The 22,171-nt window shown below is 38.8% G+C and overlaps 1 protein-coding gene across 4 annotated transcripts in view; it reads left to right on the top strand.

Moving 5' to 3' along the window:
- Window positions 1-20,406: 20,406 nt before the first annotated feature.
- The window catches only part of SCN7A (sodium voltage-gated channel alpha subunit 7), an 82,613-nt gene continuing 80,848 nt past the window's right edge, over window positions 20,407-22,171 (top strand). For 2 of the 4 annotated variants that reach the window (XM_067026233.1, XM_067026230.1), the window contains exon 1: window positions 20,407-20,689. In XM_067026233.1, the coding sequence (XP_066882334.1) occupies window positions 20,680-20,689 (10 nt within the window). In that variant the 5' untranslated portion in view covers window positions 20,407-20,679. Of the gene's footprint in view, window positions 20,690-20,986; window positions 21,073-22,171 lie in introns of all 4 variants that reach the window. The other 2 variants (XM_067026231.1, XM_067026232.1) reach the window with 2 other exon arrangements.

Raw genomic sequence — 22,171 nt, 5'->3', positions numbered from 1 at the left:
CTCTCTGAGTAAATGCCAATAACTAACTGAGGGCTAATTCTCTTCTCCAGTATTCAAACTGCTTCTGCTTCAAATCATAAAAAGGAAAATCTTTGGGGTTTATGTTTTCAGGAAATCATGACTTTTTTCATGTGGAGGAGCACAATCAAAATTTAGACCTGGAAGTAGAAAGAATCATTGAAACAAGCTGTTCTGACCCCCTTTTTTTCAAATGAAGCAACTGAGAAGAAAAATTTCTTCTCCAAGATCACACTATTTTCTAGCGTTGTACCACCCAGCGTGGTAGCCACTAGCCACACATCATTTTTTGAATTTAAATCAATTTTAAGAGAATAAAAATTTGTAAAACCATTCCTCAATTTCATTAGCCATATTTCAAATGCTCAGTAGCCCCATATAGCTGATGACTATTGTATTAGGCAGATATGGAACATTTCTATCACTGCAGAGAATTCTTTTGGAGAGCCCTGGATTACAGAAAAAGCTGGAATAAAACCAGGTCTCTTGAGATGATGGGCCAGAGAAATTGAATTAGAAAAGTGTGGGGTGAGCAAACACAAAGAAAACTATAGTTTCCAGAGGGAAATAATACAACAGAGGTGTTAGGCAGATGGAAACTGAAAAGGGTCCATTAATTCTGACATTTAGCAAATCATTTTTCACAGTTTTATACAGTGCCTGCTTACTTCCCAGAATCCTAACATAACATGATTTTCCAGAGAGGGAAGACAATTGTAACAAAATGAAATTACTGAATTATAAGACATGATAATACATAATTTAAGTTAATCAGCATTGAAACGTACAATTTTAATTTTTGTAGTGCAAACTTTGCAAAATTCTTATGAAAATATACACTGAAAGAAAAGTAAACTAATAGAGCAACTTATGGAGACAGCCACCACAGCCTGTGTGTCCTTTGCACAGTACTTTATTCATATAAGATACTCTTATAGTGACTCTGGCAAGAGTATTTCAGTGGGAAATTCCAGAGTAGAATGAAAAAACGAATGGGGAGGAAGTGAGACACCACATAGAAGCTGTTCTTTTAAGGTGGTAGAGAAAAGAAAGAAGGGTAGCCTACGGAAGACTAGGAGTTTGTTTCCCTGCACTGTCTACTTTAAGATTAACAAATGACCTTCAGACTGGTTCACAAATCTTATGAAACTAAGTGCAAAACTTTCTAGGTTTGTGCATACGTACTTTTTTCTGTAAATGGAGTGTGTAGCATATCTACAGTTTAGTCTAATGAGAGAATTTGAGGATAAAGAAAAAGCAGAAAACTGAGCAAAGTCCCTGAGGAAGGAGGTAACAAAAGGAATCAGGAAGAGAGGGGAAAAGTAGATCTTAAGGAAGAGTAAAAAAGCCTCAATTTGGTCTTCTTAGGGAAGAAAGGCTGTATATGCAGAGGCAGTCTTGAATAATCATATTGAGAAGTCCTGCAAAACTGTTTACAGAGCTTTAAATTTCTTCTTGGTTTCACCTGGGGTTCGTTCTCCAAATATTTTTGCCTGTACATAGAGAAATGTTTCTGTTAAACAATATATTACATTTCATGGCAAATGTCTAAAAACACTAATTGTAAACTAATTCATCAACAAATACTAATTAAGCACTTAATATAAGCTGATTACACTCAGTACTATGTTTTAATTTCTTACATATGGTTACTTGTACCAAGGCCAGAACTACACAAAGAAAGACCACATGCAGTATGACTTTAATAATTTATACATTTAGTACACTTGGGAATCTTACCTTTCTTTCCTACTCATCTTGCATAATTTATTTTCTGCCTTTCTCTAGTGTGTCCAAAATCCTCATTATACTTTACATTAAGTAGCCACAGTTCCTAGGAAGCCTATTTACTTACAATGTGATACTATTTCCTTTAACTTCTCTATATTTATTCTATTCTAAAGTAGGTGTCTGGAAATTGCGTTCTTGTTGTTATTGTTCTGATTGTTCCTTAATAATCTGTAATAAAATATCTAATAACAATAAAACATAACATTTATTAAGTAGTAACTATAAGTCAATGAGCTTTATATACATTGTATCATTTAATCACCCCAATGACTTTAGACATTGGTACTTTATTATTTTGTTTTACAGATAACATATACAACAGTTCTTGAATCTCCAGAGCTCATACTGAGACACCGTGGTAAAACAATACATTTGCTGACACCTTGGGTGTTACATTCTGAGAAGAAGATGTAAATTAAACAAATAGTGACATAATTAATAACTAAATTAGAATAAGTAATATGAAACCCCATAGCTGCGGTAATTAACTTGATCTGGTAGAAGGCAGCAGAGGGTTTCCTAAGGATTTTTAAAATGAGGGCCAAACCATTGAAGGGAAAATAAAGCAAGAGGCAAAATGGCTTGACAAACATTGGAGAAGAATCTGACTCAGAAAGAAGAATGAAACAATAGTTAATTCTTTCAGTTTTCTATAACATGGTTGAAGGAAAAAAGCCTGATTTATTTGCCATTCATGAACATTTCAGAATATTGGATTTAGATGATTAGCTATTTACCTTAGCTGATGTTTGTTATGCATTAGATGAGATGGTGTTGGCAAGATATGAACTGTCCTGTACTATTGGTTCATTCAAGATTTGCTCCCTCCATCACCTGTAATATTGGGGGCATGGGGAGGTAGGGGTCCCGAAAGACAATTACATTCTGTTTCTGGAAGGGATGCAGTTACTTCTGGAAGAGAGTTGCCGGCAAAGGGGATGTTGACTCAAAGTAAAACACACAACTTAAGAGTTGTGAGTTTAAGTTTTATTCAGGGATCTTAGGGAGGACGATAGCCCAGGAGACAACTACTCAGTAGCTCTGAGGAAATTGCTCCCAAGAGGTAGAGGAGAAGCCAGTTTACATATGATTTTTGGCTAAGGAATACATGCAGTCAAGCACACATTTTAGTAAAAGACTACTGCTAGTCACAAAGAACAGATATCTCAAGTTAATGATTTTAGTGCTTTTCAATGTATGGGAAGATGCAAGAATCTGGGTTCATTAAAATTCTTCCTCAAATATACATCTAACTATCTGTGGGACCTGTTTACCCAAAGCACAGAGTGCCTCATCCTGTTTTTCACTCTGAATTCCTCTCAGGGTGTGTTGTTGGTCAGAGACTGCAGTGGCTAACAACTTAATCCTTGTAGAACCTGGTGGTGAACAACACACTTTATTTTTCTTTGTTTACAGGGGTTTACAAGATGGAGCCTGCAGGTAGACTTCCTTGAATGTGAGAATGGATTTTGGAAGGATGTGTAGGTGAATTTCTCAGGCTATAGGTATAAATGCAATATTCACTGAAGAGAAGAGCCAATTGAATATTGGGTGACTATGTGGAAATTTCTCTCATTTCAGGTGATGTGAAAAGATCGGAATGCCAGCCATCTCTTTGCAGAGTCATCTCTTGAATAGTTGTTTTGTGAAATCTCTCGCTCCAAGTCTGTCTTTTCTTCGGATTGGATAAAGAGATAAAGCAGCAGTCAGGGGGAGAGGTGGGACGTTATTTATATCTTCATATTGGTGTGATGACTTCCTGGGAAATTATGTATTAACTTTATTTTCAATTAATTTTGTTTTATTAAAGTAAAACATAAACATGAATTAAAAAGTTAAATATTCCTAAAAGGCATGTATCAAAACTCTCTCATTTTCTTGACTTTAGGCAGGCAACCCTTTAAATCATTTTAGCTGTTTCATCTATAATCTTCCAAATTTACAAATAGTATGTGGATACTGCTTTTTTCTGATTCATCAATTTTAGATATTATGTATCACATTTCTACTATGGGAAATTAGCATTTTTCCCTCTTTCACCCCCTGCCCATGCAAACATCCTGTCAATGTTGCTATATGACACTGATTAAACCCACATTGGTTGCTTTGATAATAAGATTCTGCTAAGTCAAGGAGAGTACCATAATCATATTTCCTTATATATGTGATATTGTTTTTTCTCGGGTTAATATTTAAATAACTTTTAAATTTTATTTTTTTAACTGTTGACTAAATGTTCTCGTACTCTTCAAAATTTCTGTAAACTACCACATGTACCTCCACCTCCAGTCTGAACTGGTTCTCCTGGGGCCTGCAGTGTATCTCTCATTCTGGCACTTTGTTCTATTTTGAAACCCTGTTTATTAGATCCCAGGAACATTTTTGTATTGTTCTCTCCTTGGAAAAATCACATTTTTCAATAATTTCTTAAGTAAGAATACATAGATGGAAAAGTACATGGAAAATAAAGTTTTGATAACTCCCATGTCTGAAAATTAATTATATCCTTCTCTTATATTTACTGATGGCTTAGCTGTGTCTAAAATACTAGCTTGGAGTTCATTCTTCTCTAGACATTTGAAACTTACCACCCATTACCTTCTGGACTCTAAAGCAGCAACTGATAAATCCTATATAATTTATAGCCCAATTCTTTGTTGTGTTGTGGTTTTAATCTACAGATTTTACTAGAATTTCACTAGTTTTTCCACCAATGTCACATTTCTGATTCAGGATACAATCCAGAATTCCACATTATACATACTTGTCATGCCTTCTTGGTCTCTATATTCTAAGACAATGCCTTGGTCTTTCTTTGCCTTTAATGACTTTGACACCTTTGATGATTATGGACCAGTTATCCTGTATGGTAGCTCTATTTGTAGTTTTTTAGGGAACCTCCATACTATTCTCCATAGTGGCTGTATCAATTTACATTCCCACCATCAATGCAAGAGTGTTCCCTTTTCTCCACACCCTCTCCAGCATTTATTGTTTCTAGAGTTTTTGATGATGGCCAATCTGACCAGTGTGAGATGATATCTCATTGTAGTTTTGATTTGCACTTCTCTAATAATTAATGATGTTGAGCATTCTTTCATGTGTTTGTTGGAAATCTGTATATCTTCTTTGGAGAAATGTCTATTTAGGTCTTCTGCCCATTTTTGGATTGGGTTGTTTGTTTTTTTTGTTATTGAGCTGCATGAGTTGCTTGTAAATTTTGGATATTAATCCTTTGTCAGTTGCTTCATTTGAAAATATTTTCTCCCATTCTGAGGGTTCTCTTTTGGTCTTGTTTATGGTTTCCTTTGCTGTGCAAAAGCTTTTACGTTTCATTAGGTCCCATTTGTTTATTTTTGTTTTTATTTCCATTTCTCTAGGAGGTGGGTCAAAAAGGATCTTGCTGTGATTTATGTCATAGAGTGTTCTGCCTATGTTTTCCTCTAAGAGTTTGATAGTGTCTGACCTTACATTTAGGTCTTTAACCTATTTTGAGTTTATTTTTGTGTATGGTGTTAGGGAGTGTTGTAATTTCATACTTTTACATGTACCTGTCCAGTTTTCTCAGCACCACTTATGGAAGAGGCTGTCTTTTCTCCACTGTATATTCTTGCCTCCTTTATCAAAGATAAGGTGACCATATGTGTGTGGGTTTAACTCTGGGCTTTCTATCCTGTTCCATTGATCTATAGTTCTGTTTTTGTGCCAGTACCATACTGTTTTGATTACTGTAGCTTTGTAGTACAGTCTGAAGTCAGGGAGTCTGATTCCTCCAGCTCCATTTTTCGTTCTCAAGATTGCTTTGGCTATTCGGGGTCTTTTGTGTTTCCATACAAATTGTGAAATTTTTTGTTCTAGTTCTGTAAAAAATGCCAGTGGTAGTTATATAGGGATTGCATTGAATCTGTAGATTGCTTTGGGTAGTAGAATCATTTTCACAATGTTGATTCTTCCAATCCAAGAACATGGTATATCTCTCCATCTATTTGTATCATCTTTAATTTCTTTCATCAGTGTCTTATAGTTCTCCGCATACAGGTCTTTTGTCTCCTTAGGTAGATTTATTCCTAGATATTTTATTCTTTTTGTTGCACTGGTAAATGGGAGTGTTTTCGTAATTTCACTCTCAGATTTTTCATCATTAGTGTATAAGAATGCCAGAGATTTCTGTGCATTAATTTTGTATCCTGCTACTTTACCAAATTCATTGATTAGATCTAGTAGTTTTCTGGTAGCATCCTTAGGATTCTCTATGTATAGTATCATGTCATCTGCAAACAGTGACAGCTTTACTTCTTCTTTTCCTATTTGGATTCCTTTTATTTCTTTTTCTTCTCTGATTGCTGTGGCTAGAACTTCAAAACTATGTTGAATAAGAGTGGTGAGAGTGGGCAACCTTGTCTTGTTCCTGATATTAGTGGAAATGGTTTCAGTTTTTCACCATTGAGAACGATGCTGGCTGTGGGTTTGTCATATATGGCCTTTATTTTGTTGAGGAAAGTTCCCTCTATGCCTACTTTCTGCAGGGTTTTTATCATAAATGTGTGTTGAATTTTGTCAAAAGCTTTCTCTGCATCTATTGAGATGATCATATGGTTTTTCTCCTTCAGTTTGTTGATATGGTGTATCACGTTGAGTGATTTGCGTATATTGAAGAATCCTTGCATTCCTGGAATAAACTCCACTTGATCATGGTGTATGATCCTTTTAATGTGCTGTTGGATTCTGTTTGCTAGTATTTTGTTGAGGATTTTTGCATTTATGTTCATCAGTGATATTGGCCTGTAGTTTTCTTTCTTTGTGACGTCTTTGTCTGGTTTTGGTATCAGGGTGATGGTGGCCTCATAGAATGAGTTTGGGAGTGTTCCTCCCTCGGCTATCTTTTGGAAGAGTTTGAGAAGGATAGGTGTTAGCTCTTCTCTAAATATTTGATAGAATTCGCCTGTGAAGCCATCTGATCCTGGGCTTTTGTTTGTTGGAAGATTTTTAATCACAGTTTCAATTTCAGTGTTTGTGATTGGTCTGCTCATATTTTCTATTTCTTCCTGGTTCAGCCTCGGCAGGTTGTGCATTTCTAAGAATTTGTCCATTTCTTCCAGGTTGTCCATTTTATTGGCATACAGTTGCTTGTAGTAATCTCTAATAATCTTTTGTATTTCTGCAGTGTCAGTTGTTACATCTCCTTTTTCATTTCTAATTCTATTGATTTGAGTCTTCTCCCTTTTTTTCTTGATGAGTCTGGCTAATGGTTTATCAATTTTATTTATCTTCTCAAAGAACCAGCTTTTAGTTTTATTGATCTTTGCTATTGTTTCCTTCATTTCTTTTTCATTTATTTCTGATCTGATCTTTATGATTTCTTTCCTTCTGCTAAATTTGGGGTTTTTTTGTTCTTCTTTCTCTAATTGCTTTAGGTACAAGGTTAGGTTGTTTATTCAAGATGTTTCCTGTTTCTTAAGGTAGGATTGTATTGCTATAAACTTCCCTCTTAGAACTGCTTTTGCTGCATCCCATAGGTTTTGGGTCGTCGTGTCTCCATTGTCATTTGTTTCTAAGTATTTTTTGATTTCGTCTTTGGTTTCTTCAGTAATCACTTCGTTATTAAGTAGTGTATTGTTTAGCCTCCATGTGTTTGTATTTTTTACAGATCTTTTCCTGTAATTGATATCTAGTCTCATAGCATTGTGGTCAGAAAAGATACTTGATACGATTTCAATTTTCTTAAATTTACAAAGGCTAGATTTGTGACCCAATACATGATCTATCCTGGAGAATGTTCCATGAACACTTGAGAAAATTGTGTATTCTGTTGTTTTTGGATGGAATGTCCTATAAATATCAATTAAGTCCATCTTGTGTAATGTATCATTTAAAGCTTGTGTTTCCTTCTTTATTTTCATTTTGGATGATCTGTCCATTGGTGAAAGCGGGGTGTTAAAGTCCCCTACTATGATTGTGTTACTGTCAATTTCCCCTTTTATGGCTGTTAGTATTTGCCTTATGTATCGAGGTGCTCCTATGTTAGGGGCATAAATATTTACAATTGTTATATCTTCTTCATGGATCGATCCCTTGACCATCATGTAGTGTCCTCCTCTGTCTCTTGTAATAGTTTTTATTTTAAAGTCTATTTTGTCTGATATGAGAATTGCTACTCCAGCTTTCTTCTGATTTCCATTTGCATGGGATACCTTTATCCATCCCCTCACTTGCAGTCTGTATGTGTCCCTTGGTCTGAAGTGGGTCTCTTGTAGACAGCATATATATGGGTCTTGTTTTGGGATCCATTCAGCCAGTCTGTGTCTTTTGGTGGGAGCATTTAATCCATTTACATTTAAGGTAATTATCGATATGTATGTTCCTATTACCATTTACTTGTTTCGGGTTTGTTCTTGTAGGTCTTTTCCTTCTCTTGTGTTTCTTGCCTAGAGAAGTTCCTTTAGCATTTGTTGTAAATATGCTTTGGTGGTACTGAACTCCCTCAGCTTTTGCTTGTCTGTAAAGGTTTTAATTTCTCCATCAAATCTGAATGAGATCCTTTCTGGGTAGAGTAATCTTGGTTGTAGGTTTTTTTCCTTCATCACTTTAAATATGTCCTGCCTCTCCCTTCTGGCTTGTAGTTTCTGCTGAAAGATCAGATGTTAACCTTATGGGGATTCCCTTGTGTGTTATTTGTTGTTTTTCCCTTGCTGCTTTTAATATGTTTTCTTTGTATTTAATTTTTGACAGTTTAATTATTATGTGTCTTGGCATGTTTCTCCTTGGATTTATCCTGTATGGGACTCTCTGTGCTTCCTGGACTTAATTGACTATTTCCTTTCCTATGTTAGGGAAGTTTTCAACTATAATCTCTTCAAATATCTTCTCAGTCCCTTTCTTTTTCTCTTCTTCTTCTGGGACCCCTATAATTCGAATGCTGGTGCGTTTAATGTTGTCCCAGAGGTCTCTGAGACTGTCCTCAGTTCTTTTCATTCTTTTTTCTTTATTCTGCTCTGCAGTAGTTATTTCCACTATTTTATCTTCCAGGTCACTTATCTGTTCTTCTGCCTCAGTTATTCTGCTATTGATCCCATCTAGAGTATTTTTCATTTCACTTATTGTGTTGCTCATCGTTGCTTGCTTCCTCTTTATTTCTTCTAGGTCCTTGTTAAATGTTTCTTGCAATTTGTCTATTATATTTCCAAGATTTTGGATCATCTTTACTATCATTATTCCGACTTCTTTTTCAGGTAGACTGCCTATTTCCTCTTCATTTGTTAGGTCTGGTGTGTTTTTATCTTGCTCCTTCATCTGCTGTGTGTTTTTCTGTCTTCTCATTTTGCTTATCTTACTGTGTTTGGGGTCTCCTTTTTGCAGGCTGCAGTTTCATATTTCCCGTTGTTTTTGGTGACTGTCCTCAGTGGCTAAGGTTGGTTCAGTGGGTTGAGTAGGTTTCCTGGTTGGGGGGACTAGTGCCTATGTTCTGGTGGATGAGGCTGGATCTTGTCTTTCTTGTGGGCAGGTCCACGTCTGATGGTGTGTTTGGGGATGTTGGTAGCCTTATTATGATTTTAGGCAGCCTCTCTGCTAATGGATGGGGCTGAAGTCCTGTCTTACTATTTTTGGGGCATAGGGTGTCCAGCACTGTACGTTGCTGGTCCTTGAGTGAAGCTGGTTCTTGGTGTTGAGATGGAGATCTCTGGGAGATTTTCGCCATTTGATATTGTGTGGAGCTGGAAGGTCTCTTGTGGACCAGTGTCCTGAGGTTGGTTCTCCCACCTCAGAGACACAGCCCTGATGCCTGGCTAGAGCACCAAGAGCCTTTAATCCACACGGCTCAAAATAAAAGGGAGAAAAAATAGAAAGGAAAGAAAAAAAGTAAGGAAGGAAGGAGGGAAGAGAGGAAGAAAGGGAGGAAGGAAGAGAGGAAGGAAGGGAGGAAGAAAGGAAGGAAGGAAGGGAGGAAAGAAGGAAGGAAGGGAGGAAGGGAGGAAGAATGGAAGGAAGGAAGGGAGGAAAGAAGGAAGGAAGGGAGGAAGGAAGGAAGAAAGGAAGAAGACAAAATAAAGTAGGATAAAATATAGCTATTAAAATAAAAAATAATTATTAAGAAAAATTTTATAAAAATTAAAAAATTTTTAAAACGGGTCGGTCAGAACCCTAGGACAAAAGGTGAAAGCAAAGCTATAGAGACAAAATCTCACACAGCAGCACACACACACACACTCACAAAAAGAAAAACAGGGGAAAATAGTAATATATCTTGCTCCCAAAGTCCACCTCCTCAACTTGGGATATTTTGCTGTCTATTCAGGTTTTCCACAGATGCAGGGCACTTCAAGTTGATTGTGGAGCTTTAATCCGCTGCTTCTGGGGATGCTGGGAGAGACCTCCCCCTCTCCTCTTTGTTCGCACAGCTCCCGGGGTTCAGCTTTGGACTTGACCCCGCCTCTGCGGGGGTTGTCCGAGGGCGTCTGCTCTTCACTCAGATAGGACGGAGTTAAAGGAGCAGCTGATTCGGGGGCTCTGGCACAGGCCGTGGGGGAGGCAAGGGCATGGATGTGGGGCGAGCCTGCGGCGGCAGAGGCTGACATGACGCTGCACCAGCCCAAGGCGTGCCACGTTCTCCTGGCGAAGCTGTCCCTGGGTCCCGGGACCCCGGCAGTGGCGGGCTGCACAGGCTCCCGGGAGGGGAGGTGTGGAGAGTGACCTGTGCTCACACACAGGCCTCTTGGTGGCGGCAGCAGCAACCCTAGCGTCCCACACCCGTCTCTGGTGTCCGCACCGACAGCCGCGGCTTCCGCCCGTTTCCGGAGCTCCTTTACGCGGTGCACTTAATCCCTTCCCCTCTCGCACCAGGAAACAAAGAGGCAAGAAAAAGTCTCTTGTCTCTTCAGCAGCTCCGCGCCCGTTTCTGGAGCTCCTTTAAGCGGCGCGTTTAAACCCCTCTCCTCGCGCACCAGGAAACAAAGAGGCTAGAAAAAGTCTCCTGCCTCTTCCGCAGCTCCGCGCCCGTCTCTGGAGCTCCTTTAAGTGGTGCGCTTAATCCCCTCTCCTCAAGCTCCAGGAAGCAAAGAGGTAAGAAAAGGTCTCTTGCCTCTTCGGCAGCTCCAGACTTTTTCCCGGTCTTCCTCCCGGCTAGCCGTGGCGCACTAACCCCTTCAGGCTGTGTTCACGCTGCCAACCCCAGTCCTCTCCCAGCTTCCGACCGAAGCCTGAGCCTCAGCTCCCAGCCCCCGCCCGCCCCGGCGGGTGAGCAGACAAGCCTCTCGGGCTGGTGAGTGCTGGTCGGCACCGATCCTCTGTGCGGGAATCTCTCCGCTCTGCACCCTGTTGCTGCGCTCTCCTCCGCGGCTCCAAAGCTTCCCCCCTCCACCACCCGCAGTCTCCGCCTGAGAAGGGGCTTCTAGTGTGTGGAAACCTTTCCTCCTTCACAGCTCCCTCCCACTGGTGCAGGTCCCGTCCCTATTCTTTTGTCTCTGTTTATTCTTTTTTCTTTTGCCCTACCCAGGTATGTGGGGTGTTTCTTGCCTTTTGGGAGGTCCGAGGTCTTCTGCCAGCGTTCAGTGGGTGTTCTATAGGAGCAGTTCCACGTGTAGATGTATTTCTGATGTATTTGTGGGGAGGAAGGTGATCTCTGCATCTTACTCTTCCTCCATCTTCTCTCCCAGTTATCTTGTAGATCATCCCTCTATTTGAGTTTTGTGTGTTCTCCTGACTAAATTGAATTTATGAATTTGGGGGCAAAATATTGCATGTCTTATTATTGGTGATGTTAATTTTGATCATTTAATTATGTTGGCCTCTGTTAGGATACTCCACTGTAAAGTTGCTAGTTTTTCTTTTGTAATTAATGCCTATTTTGTGACTAGATTCTTTGAGAATATGGGAATATCCTGTTTTTCATTATACTTTCATCCTAATAATACTTTATTTCTTATACAGCACTTTGGGATTTATAAACAATTTTTTGAAAAGATAATACAGAGAGTCCTATATACCTTCCCCCAGCCCCACAAACACACACACTCACAGTTGCCCCTACTATTTACATATTACATTAGTATGGCACATTTGTTACCATTAATGAACCAATGTTGATACAATTATTAACTAAAGTCCATAGTTAATTCAAATGTCTTTAGTTTTTAACTTAATGTCCTTTTTTTCTGTTCCAGGATCTCATCCAACTTACCATATTTGCATTTAGTTGTCATATCCTTAGGCTGCGTCTTTTGGATGTGACAGTTTCTTAGACTTTTCCTTGTTTTGATGTCCTAAACAGTTTTGAGGAGTACTGGTCAGGTAAATTACAGGTTGTTTCTCTATTGGAATTTGTCTGATGTTTTTCTCTTAGTCTGCAGGTATGAGATTTGGGAGGAAGATCACAGAGGTAAAGTGCTATTTCCATCAAGTCATTTCAAGAGTACCTTCTATCAGCATGATTTATGACTGTTGATGTTGACCTTGATCACCTGGCTGAGGTAGGATTGTCAGGTTTCTACACTGTAAAGTTATTCTTTTTCCCCTTTTCCATACTGTATACTTTGGAAGGAAGTATCTATGTGTAACCCATATTTAAGGGGTAAGGAATTATGCTCCTTCTCCTTCAGTATGGAGAATCTATATAAATTATTTAAAATTCTTCTGCATGGGAGATTTGTCTCTTCTCCCACATTTATTAATTTATTCAATCATTTATTTATATCAGTATGGACTCATGGATATTTTATACTTTGGGTTATAATCCAACACTACTTTACTTACTTTGTTGTTCAAATTGTTCCAGCTTCTGTCATTATTAGCTTTCAGTTGTCTCTCATGTCCCTTTGTTTTGACATACCCCCATTACTGTGAAGTTTTTTTGAACTTTCTTACTTTCTGGCACTGCAAGATGCTCCAGACTCATTTATATTTTTCCTGCCCCAGACCTACAATCAACTGTCTCTCAAAGGAATACTGGTTGATTTTATTGGAGAATGATATTACACCCAAGATTTGGGCAAAAGGTATGTAACTCAATTTTTTTCTGTCTGGGAGCTTTAAAATCTTATCTTTATCTAAAATTTCAAATATTTCATGGTGATTTTCTTTGTTGAGGAACTATTTCCACTTAAACCGATTGGCCCTTTCTGGACCCATTCACTTGGGAGACTTGGGTCCTTAAATTCTGAGAAATTTTCTTGTATTATTTATTTGATGATTTACTCTCACTTGCTCTCTATTCTCTCTTTCTGGAAACTGAAGTTTGGACCTTTGGAATTTAGTCTCTTATTTTATCTTTAATATGCTGTTGTCTCTTTCTTTGTGTATACTTGGTCATTTCCACAATTTTATTATACAGACTCTTCCATTATCATCATCATCATCATCATCTATCATAGATTAAGATTCCAAGAGCTCTTTCATATATTGTTCCTTTAAAAGAGTACATCCTATCTTTGTTCCATGGATATATCACTCACTCTTATTTCCCACGTTAATTATATTTTCTTTGAATTTTCTTCTGTGCCTTACTCTGTCTCTACCTTCACAAAGTTACTCTTCAATAGACTTGCTTCAGTTCCTCTTTGCCATGATGAAATCATTCCTCAAATGTCCAGTGATTCTTGTTTAGTGATCACTAAGTAAATAACCAGACACACTATACATTTATAGATGTGTTTGAGGGTTGGGGAAGTAAATCTTGTGGACTAGAAGACTTTATTCTAGGATGATCCAGTAATCAGTTAACTATTTTGTTGAAGACATGAATATACCAGTATCAATGGGTCTGTCCTGGGATAGATCAGATTTTCCAGGAGAAGATCCTAGAATCTCCCTTCTGAAATATAAAATCTAACTACCAGAATACTGGGTGTTGATTAAGGGAAATTACCTGGAGCAAAGGGGAGAGAGTCTCATCAATTAGAATACAAACTTTTATTAAAGGTCTTCTTTTCAGTCTAGCACCTCTCTATATTCGTCTCTGTGTTTAATATTCCAGATTTCAAGACTTTACAATCCAAATTTTCTGGAGAATGTATTTCCTACCACGAGTTGAGGAAGGGGCAGTTAGCAGGGTGGGCTAGATTTAGACCTCTGGTGGCCTACAGATTTTCAAACAACTTCCTGTTTTCAGCATACAACCTAGCCCAGTTGCAAGATAACCAGGGCTCCCTAATTCCTGAGATTGTCCTAGCTGCCTGCAGGGAAGATTATCTCGACTTTCACCAGTATTACTCTTGATAGGCAAGAAATCTAATGCATTTGAGGAAACAAACTAGAATCTAATATAGTAACTGTTCAAATGGTTGTTCTTCAATCTGTATTTCTTGCCTGATGATTCTAACTTAGGTGGGGAGAAATGTTTATTGATAAATTTAGTTTTGCTTTTGTAAGTTCTTAAATCTTTAGAAGTTATACATTTTTCTTCTAATTTGCTGTGTGGTGAGGGCATCCAGTCTAATTAGAATGTCAATTGCAGATGCAGACATGGCATGGCAGAAGTTGCTGATCATCCCCCAATATTCTTACTTTTCCACATTAGTAGAAACCTCAACTTTTGGCTCACCGAATAGACATCAGAATAAACTCGACATTCCCCAGCCTTCCTTGCAGCCAGTTGTGTCTATGGGGTTAAGTTTTGGCCAACATCATATGAACTCAAGAATGTGTAAAGTAAAACTTTTGGATTGTAACATTTAGTGGAATGGGCATGAACTCCATTTTCTCTATTCCCTTTTACTGCTATCTGGAATACAAATGTGTTGGTGAGCCATCTTGAATCATGCAAACAATTGTATAATACAGTAGAGATGGCAGATCAACAAAATTGAAAGAGCCTGATTTGGTGATATTTTGTAGCCCTGAACTCCTTATGCCTAGGTTATTAGGTTTGAGAGAAATAAATTTCTACCATGCTTAAGCCACAATTTTTTTAGCTTTTTGTTACAGCAGTCAAATCCTACTTTTACATATGGCGTGCATATATTCAACTGTTTCACATATGGGCACACAAATTATAATGGAACATTCAGATAAATAACAACAAATTGTGATTTTTGTATTTATCTCTGTTTTGTGTTTTATTATTTCACTTGAAAATATTCTGGATTTCTGCCAAGACTGGTTAGAAATTACTTGATAGATGAATGTTGGATTCAAAATTGCAAAATGAAATGCATTGTGATCAGGAACATTTCGAACACAACCTCCAGATGTGTCTATGATTTGTCTAATCTGATTCTTGGTACCACAGAAAACTATGAAATAAATATAGGCATGAAAGTGTCCACCTTATACTATATGAATGTGTTTTCCAAATGAGAAGTTTGACATATGTTTCCTTGCTGATTTCCTATATTTAATTTGGCTTTTTACCGATAGTCTTTGTTTACTATGACTACCTTTGGAACATTTTGGGGAAGAGTCAAACTGGGACATTGTGTACATATGCATATATTCCAAGGAATCTGAGAAATTGGAACTGGTTTAGTAATTTATCAACTGATAATTAAAACTCTAAAAGAATTTTTGTCCACTTTTTTATAGAGGACCCCAATTGACTCTTACCATCTATGGCCTGTTCCTTCAATTCTGAGAATCCTTAAGAATCAAGACATTTATTTGGTTCCTCTGCAACTGTTTAAACAATTTTTTACAGTTTTATTTACTGTCCAAATTCTTATAGTTCTGGAATTTGGGACAGAATTGAAGACTGTGGCAAGGTTTTCTTGGAACAGTGCTAGGTAATTCAAACATATAGTCAGAACCATAAGTAGAATACTATACAAATAAAAATAATGATAAGAAACTGATTTTGGCTTTGCAGCACTGTCTTTTTTTTTTCTGGATGCATTGGTCTTTGTTGATGCTCATGGGCTTTCTCTAGTTGCGGTGAGTGGGGTCTTCTCTTCTTTGCGGTGCACAGGCTTCTCATTGTGGTGGCTTCTCTTGTTGCAGAGCACAGGCTCTAGGCTCACGGGCTTCAGTAGCTGCAGCACACGGGCTCAGTAGTTATAGCACGTGGGCTCTAGGGCATGTGGGCTTCAGTAGTTGTGGCGTACAAGCTCAGTAGTGTGGCTCATGGGCTCTAGAGCACAGGCTTAGTTGTTGTGGAGCATAGGCTTAGTTGCTCTGCGGCATGTGGGATCTTCCCGGACCAGGGATCAAACCCATGTCCCCTGCATTGGCAGGTGGGTTCTTAACCACTGCACCACCAGGTAAGTCCCTGCAGTACTGTTTTGATGTAGGTAGGTGAGGATGATAAAAGCTGAAAAGAAAGTATTATTGATGGAATGTTCGTGTCCTCCTCAAAAAAAAAAAAAAAAAAAAAAAAAAAAAAACGCTATTCCCCAATATGATGGCATTAGGAGACAGGGCCTTTGGAAAGTGATTAGGATTAGATGAGGTCATAAGGGTGGAGCCCTCATGAATGGATTTAGTGACTTTGTAAGAATCATAAAAGAGTTTTCTTCTTCTCTCAGTTCTTCACCATGGGAAGATACAACGATAAACCTTCAATCTGCAATCCAGAAGAGGGCTCTCACCACAACCTGACTATGCTGTCACCTCCCAGCCACAAAAATTGTGAGAAATAATTTTCTGTTATTTATAAGCCACCAAGTTTCTGTTATTTATAAGCCACCAGTTAGCAACCCTAACTGACTAAGACAAAAAGGATCATAGGCATTTGCTTGTGATATTATACATGACATGTGGAAAGTTAACTAGCATTTGTTAAAGAAAATATGGTTTTTTTAAAAATTTTTTTTTCCTTGTGATGAGAACTCTCAGGATTTACTCTTTTTAAAATTTATTTATTTATTTAGTTTTGGCTGTGTTGGGTCTTTGTTGCTGTGCATGTGCTTTCTCTAGTTGCAGTGAGCAGGGGCTACTCTTCGTTGTGGTGTACAGGCTTCTCACTGCAGTGGCTTCTTTTGTTGCAGAGCACGGGCTCTAGGTGCACGGGCTTCAGTTGTGGCACGCAGGCTCAGTAGTTGTGGCGCACGGCCTTAGTTCCTCCACAGCATGTGGGATCTTCCTGAACCAGGGCTCGAACCTGTGTCCCCTGCATTAGCAAGTGGATTCTCAACCACTGCACCACCAGGGACGTCCCAATATGAAGTCTTAAAAATCATAAAATTCAAGTGATTCAGAAACATGTTTCTACAATACATTTTATTTTATATTCATCCTTAAAAATATCTAGGCCTGGATTTTGAGAACAATCCCACACCAATGTCTATTCCTTAGTATGTTAGAATAAGGTTATAGTTTTTTGGTTGTTTTTTGTTTTGTTTTAATGTTGAGTGTTTTATTTCTCTGAGTGCCTTGGCATTCCCCATAGACAAAATTGGACTTTCTTATTTGTACCACTTCTTTTCAGACAGACCTGTGTTTTGTATCAAGATTCTGCAGACAGGGGAAATTTTCACATCTGTGTACGCAGAAGCATTAAAGTATATAAGTATCATAGATAAAGCAGAATAAAAGCAGATCAACAAACAATTTTCACGTTTTTCATCTTACATGTGCCCTATGATCTGTTTCTATGGTCAATCACCACATTCTTTCAAGAAGCACACAGTGGACTGGGGGCATGCTTGGTGTTCATTCCTTTAACAAATTTACTGGGTACCTACTATATTACAACCTCTGTTGTCAGCACCTTATAACAGGAGATAAACAAGTCTCCCTTGTCATGTAGCATGCATTCTGGTGGTACAAGACAGAAAAAATAATAATAATAAGCAACTGACATGTAGCTGGTCAGATAAACGTTACAGAGAAAAACAAGCAGTTGCTAGCTATGACAAGATTCAAAATGTGAGTGTGGAAATTAGTAGCTGAGGTAGAGTGGGAAAAAATCATCTATTAGGGAGGAAAGTAGAAACTAGGCTACTGAAATGGTTATCAGCATCTAAATGGAAGAGAAACTTGCTAAGAGTAGAAAGTAGAAAGTTGTAAGAGTCCAGATGGAAGGGAAGACTGTCAACCAGAAAATAAATCCTTAATAAATAAGAATATTTATAAATTCAGGAGATGAATGCTAGACCAGTAGAAGAAAAGGATGATACAGCTAGTGGACATATGTTCAAAGGAAGGTATGTTTTGATTTGTTTGTATTTTGGGAGAATTGTTTTAAGGTTTTACCAACCTCGGATGTGGTGATATGGAGTCAGAATCAAAACACCAGACCCGTCCACACACCTGACACTGATATATTTGAGGTTAGAAATAAACAGCCTCTACTTAAGCAGGCTGCCAGGGAAATATTTCCTCCAGGGGCTTATCTGGTTCAAGTGTAGTGTGATAGAAAAGGTTTCCTCTTGATGAGGTAGGGCAAGCAGGTCTAGAGCTTCTGCCTCCTGGGTACATACTTAGGAAACACAGCTTAAAATATATGATTATAAGGTTCTTAAGGCAGAAGCGTGGAAAACAAACAGCAAGTGACCCCTCCTACCCACACACTTCCGCAGCTGGGCAACCCAAAGGGATCTCATAAGCTCTTATTAGGATCATAATAATTGCTAAAATTTGTCAGATTAATTTAGTAATATTATCTAATAGTAGTGACAAAATATTTGCTTCAGAATAAAAACAACAAAAAATTATTGTCCAACTTGGAAGGTAATCCAATATCATTGGTTTCCCTTCCATTTGCCTCTTGTTTCTATTTTTGGTTTGCACAATGTCTTGGGATTAGTTGCCTGTTATAGTTGTTCATTATGCCAAGCATAATTTCTCTTTATTTATGTCAGATATCTTACTTAAACTTTAAAATATTTGATATTTTTAAGTTTGTTTACTTTATATTATGTTATTTCTATTATGCTTGTACAGAAAGATGCATAGAATTTTACTGGGTGTGGAGGAATGCTCCAAGAAAAGTCTAATGCACTAGACAATCCACTTGTAGGGTTACCTCAAAGTGTGAGCAAGAGAAGCTGGAAATCCACACATTGTCTATTAAAAATAGATCAAGGAGGGGCTTCTCTGGTAGCGCAGTAGTTAAGAGTCTGCTTGCCAATGCAGAGGACACAGGTTCGAGCCCTGGTCCAGGAAGATCCCACATGCTGCAGAGAAACTAAGCCCGTGCGCCACAGCTACTGAGCCTGCGCTCTAGAGCCTGCAAGCGACAACTACTGAAGCCTGCATGCCTAGAGCCCGTGCTCCACAACACAGAGAAGCCACCGCAAGGAGAAGCCCGCGCACCACAACAAAGAGTAGCCCCCACTCACAGCAACCAGAGAAAGCCTGTGCACAGCAATGAAGACATAACACAGCCAAAAATAAAAATAAATAAAATAAATTTATTTTAAAAAATAGATCAAGTGGATGTTTGACTACAAAATAACGATTATTAATTTTTAGGTATGATAATTGTATTGGGTTGTATTTTTTAGAAGTTCTTATCATTCAGAGATACATATACTGATTTTTTTTTGGATAAAATGATATGATATCTGGACTACTTTTAAATTAATCCAAGGTGAGAGGGTGGGTATAGACAAAATAAAATTGGCTATATGTTGATAATAGTTGAGGCTGAGTGATAAGTACATAGGTGTTTATTACAGTTTCTTTGTATTTTTGTATATATTTGAAATTTTTCATAACAAATGTTATGATTTAAACAAACAAACAAAATACATGTAACAAGACCTTTTCTGTGAATCGTGGATGAAACATGCTGTTTCTGACATGGTTTGCACAAAACTAATGTTAGCTTAGTTCTACTTTATTCTTCTGTCTGATGCCTTGGAATGTAAAATTTGAGACTCTTATAAATATACATGATTTCTTTTCCCTTTTCCTCATTTTTATTGTCTTTCTGACATGTGTTGTAGGGATCCTTTTTTTTTTAAAGGAAAAGTCACTTTTTTTGAACAAGATCGAGTTATAAAATGAATGTTCTATGATGTAACAAAATTTTCCAAACTCTCTTTGGGAAAGAAGGTCAAACACTTCCTTCTTTCACCCCCAAACCACCCTGTCATGCACCAGTTTTCCAAGATATGCAAAACTGTTCCTCTGTCATTGTGTCTCAAATCGCTAGAGTGGGAAAGAAATCTCGAGTGAGAAGGTATAGTGGCTCCAATCCATTCTTTCCTAAACATCTGCGCACACACACACACACACACGCACACACACACACACACACACACACCTACAGCACTGTCCAGATTTGAATGCTGCAGGCTAATAATTGCCTCTCACGGCCTCCATGGGGGCAACTAGGCAAGGAGGGAGAGCAAGCTCCTTGACCTAAAGACCTGAGTTTGCTGCCTTCTCTTCCTCTCCCTCTCCTGTCCCTCCTGTTGACGACTCTTCCCCCACCCCCAGCTGCATCCCCGCTCTATTCTCCATTCCTTCCCGCTCCTGCAGTCCTCTCCCCGCTCCCCCTCCTCACTCATCCCGCTCCTCTCGCCCCCTCCCTTCCCAGGCAGCTGGTAGAGGGGACACCGCAGCCGCCGCTGTCTCTGTCAACATCACCCCCCCCACGCCCGGTCTGGAGGCCGAAGTCGCGCACCGTCCTGGGGAGGAGGGCGGGGACAGGGTGGCGTGGCTGGGAGAGGGGAGGCAGGAGTGAGAAGGACTCAAAAACAGCTTCCAGGCGGTGGGCGGAGCTCCACTGCGCATCTGGGCAGGAGGGGTCTTTGGGTCAGCGGCTGGGCAGCCGCCCCAGAAACTCTTTCCAGCCGACAATTCGGTGGGGTCCGTTTACTGCTGAGCTGTCGTCGCCTGGGTGGCATCCGCTGGTGAGGGCCGACGCCAGCCTAGCAACACCTGCTGAGCAAACAGAGCTCAGGAAACCAGAGATCCTGGAGGAAAGAGAAGCCCAGGAGGAGAAAGGGGCTCCAAGGAAACCCAGCTTCCCTTTAGGTGCTGGTAGAGACCCGTCACATGGTAGCAAGTAAGTGCCTTTTTCTTGCTGAGTGCCCAGTCCCGGGATGGTGATAGCTGCCATCTGCTGCCAGCCTTTCCCACCCACCCTGCCTGCCCCACCCCATACACACCCTTAGGGTCCCCAGTAGGAGATTCTGGACTTGAATTAAGAGAGCTACTTCAAGAACAGCAACTGTCTGTGAATGTTTCCTCTGCACTGTATGTATGTGTGGTCAGTTTTCTCATCCCTCCAGGTAAGCTTCTGAAACCAAGATGCTCTGTTAGTGTAAAATTTCTAAAAACTCTATATGGCAATGACTTTTAGGTTACATGACACAATGATAGAACAGAAGGAATAAAAGCTTATGCAAGATGGAGTATACTTCTAAGGAATCTTATCTTCTATGCCACGTAAGTTAGTGATTTCAAAATTGATGCTTTTCATGTAAGAATCAACAGATAAAATTAGCGGCACAGATGTGATGGGACATGGTGTGCCAGTTTAAACAGTTGGGCATTTTGGTATTGTTTGGATCAACAGGTTTTGATTTTCGTTTTGGTTTTTCCATTGTTTAGTTCTGTAATATGCATACCTTCTGAAGGTTTTCTTTTAAAAGTGATGATGATGTGTTCATTGCGACTGTGGTTATATGTTGCTTCCAATACTTAGGATATCGGTGTAAGAAGGACAAATGATGAACACATGTGGAATGACACACTGATGGGTTCCTTTCATTAATGGAAATGATGGAGTCAAGTTTGGATATTGGCCAGAAAAATCTCTTGAAATGAGGAGGAGTTTGGGTGGTGCTTTTTGTGGATGTTTTTCTTCCTGGCTATTGGGTACTCTATAGCAAAATATAAAGAAGCTGGGCCCTATAATAAACAGAGTCCTGAGCACCATACCTGCTATAACCAGCCCTAATTAAAGTTTCTATAATCCAGCCTCTAGTTTTACAAGTAAAGAAGATCAGGCCCGCAAGGAATAATTTGATGATGTTACCTGGCTAATCAATGATGAGCTGGAATTCCAATGAAGAAAACTTTGAATTTTATATGATAAAATGATTTCTGTTTTTGTGAAATTGAGGTTATTTAACTTTTGATTAAGCTTTATTTTTCTTATCTGTAAATGACATAAAAAACTTACAGATCCTGACAAGGACCAAATGACAGAGATTACATGAAGGGTTTTGTAAAGATAATACCATGTGTAACTATTGCTTATATAAGGAATTGTTCTGCATTTTTATCCACTTCACTCTCTAGCTCTCATTTAAAGTCCAGTTCATTATAAGAATAAAAGAGGTTTTGACAGACCTCACTAGAATGCACTAGAGGAAGTGAAATTCAAATCCATGTCATGATCTACTGCCACCAGTACAGTTTAAAGTATATTCTAACCTGGGAGCCTCCATCCTCACAAAATTGTGTACTTTGGCTAACAATTCATATTTAAACCTTTTGAATATTCTCAAAATATACTTTACTCTCTTTCTCTTTTTAGTTT

Source organism: Kogia breviceps, chromosome 2 (genome assembly GCF_026419965.1).
Source record: "Kogia breviceps isolate mKogBre1 chromosome 2, mKogBre1 haplotype 1, whole genome shotgun sequence".
NCBI lineage: Eukaryota > Metazoa > Chordata > Mammalia > Artiodactyla > Physeteridae > Kogia > Kogia breviceps.
This window is presented reverse-complemented; position numbering and strand designations above follow the sequence as displayed.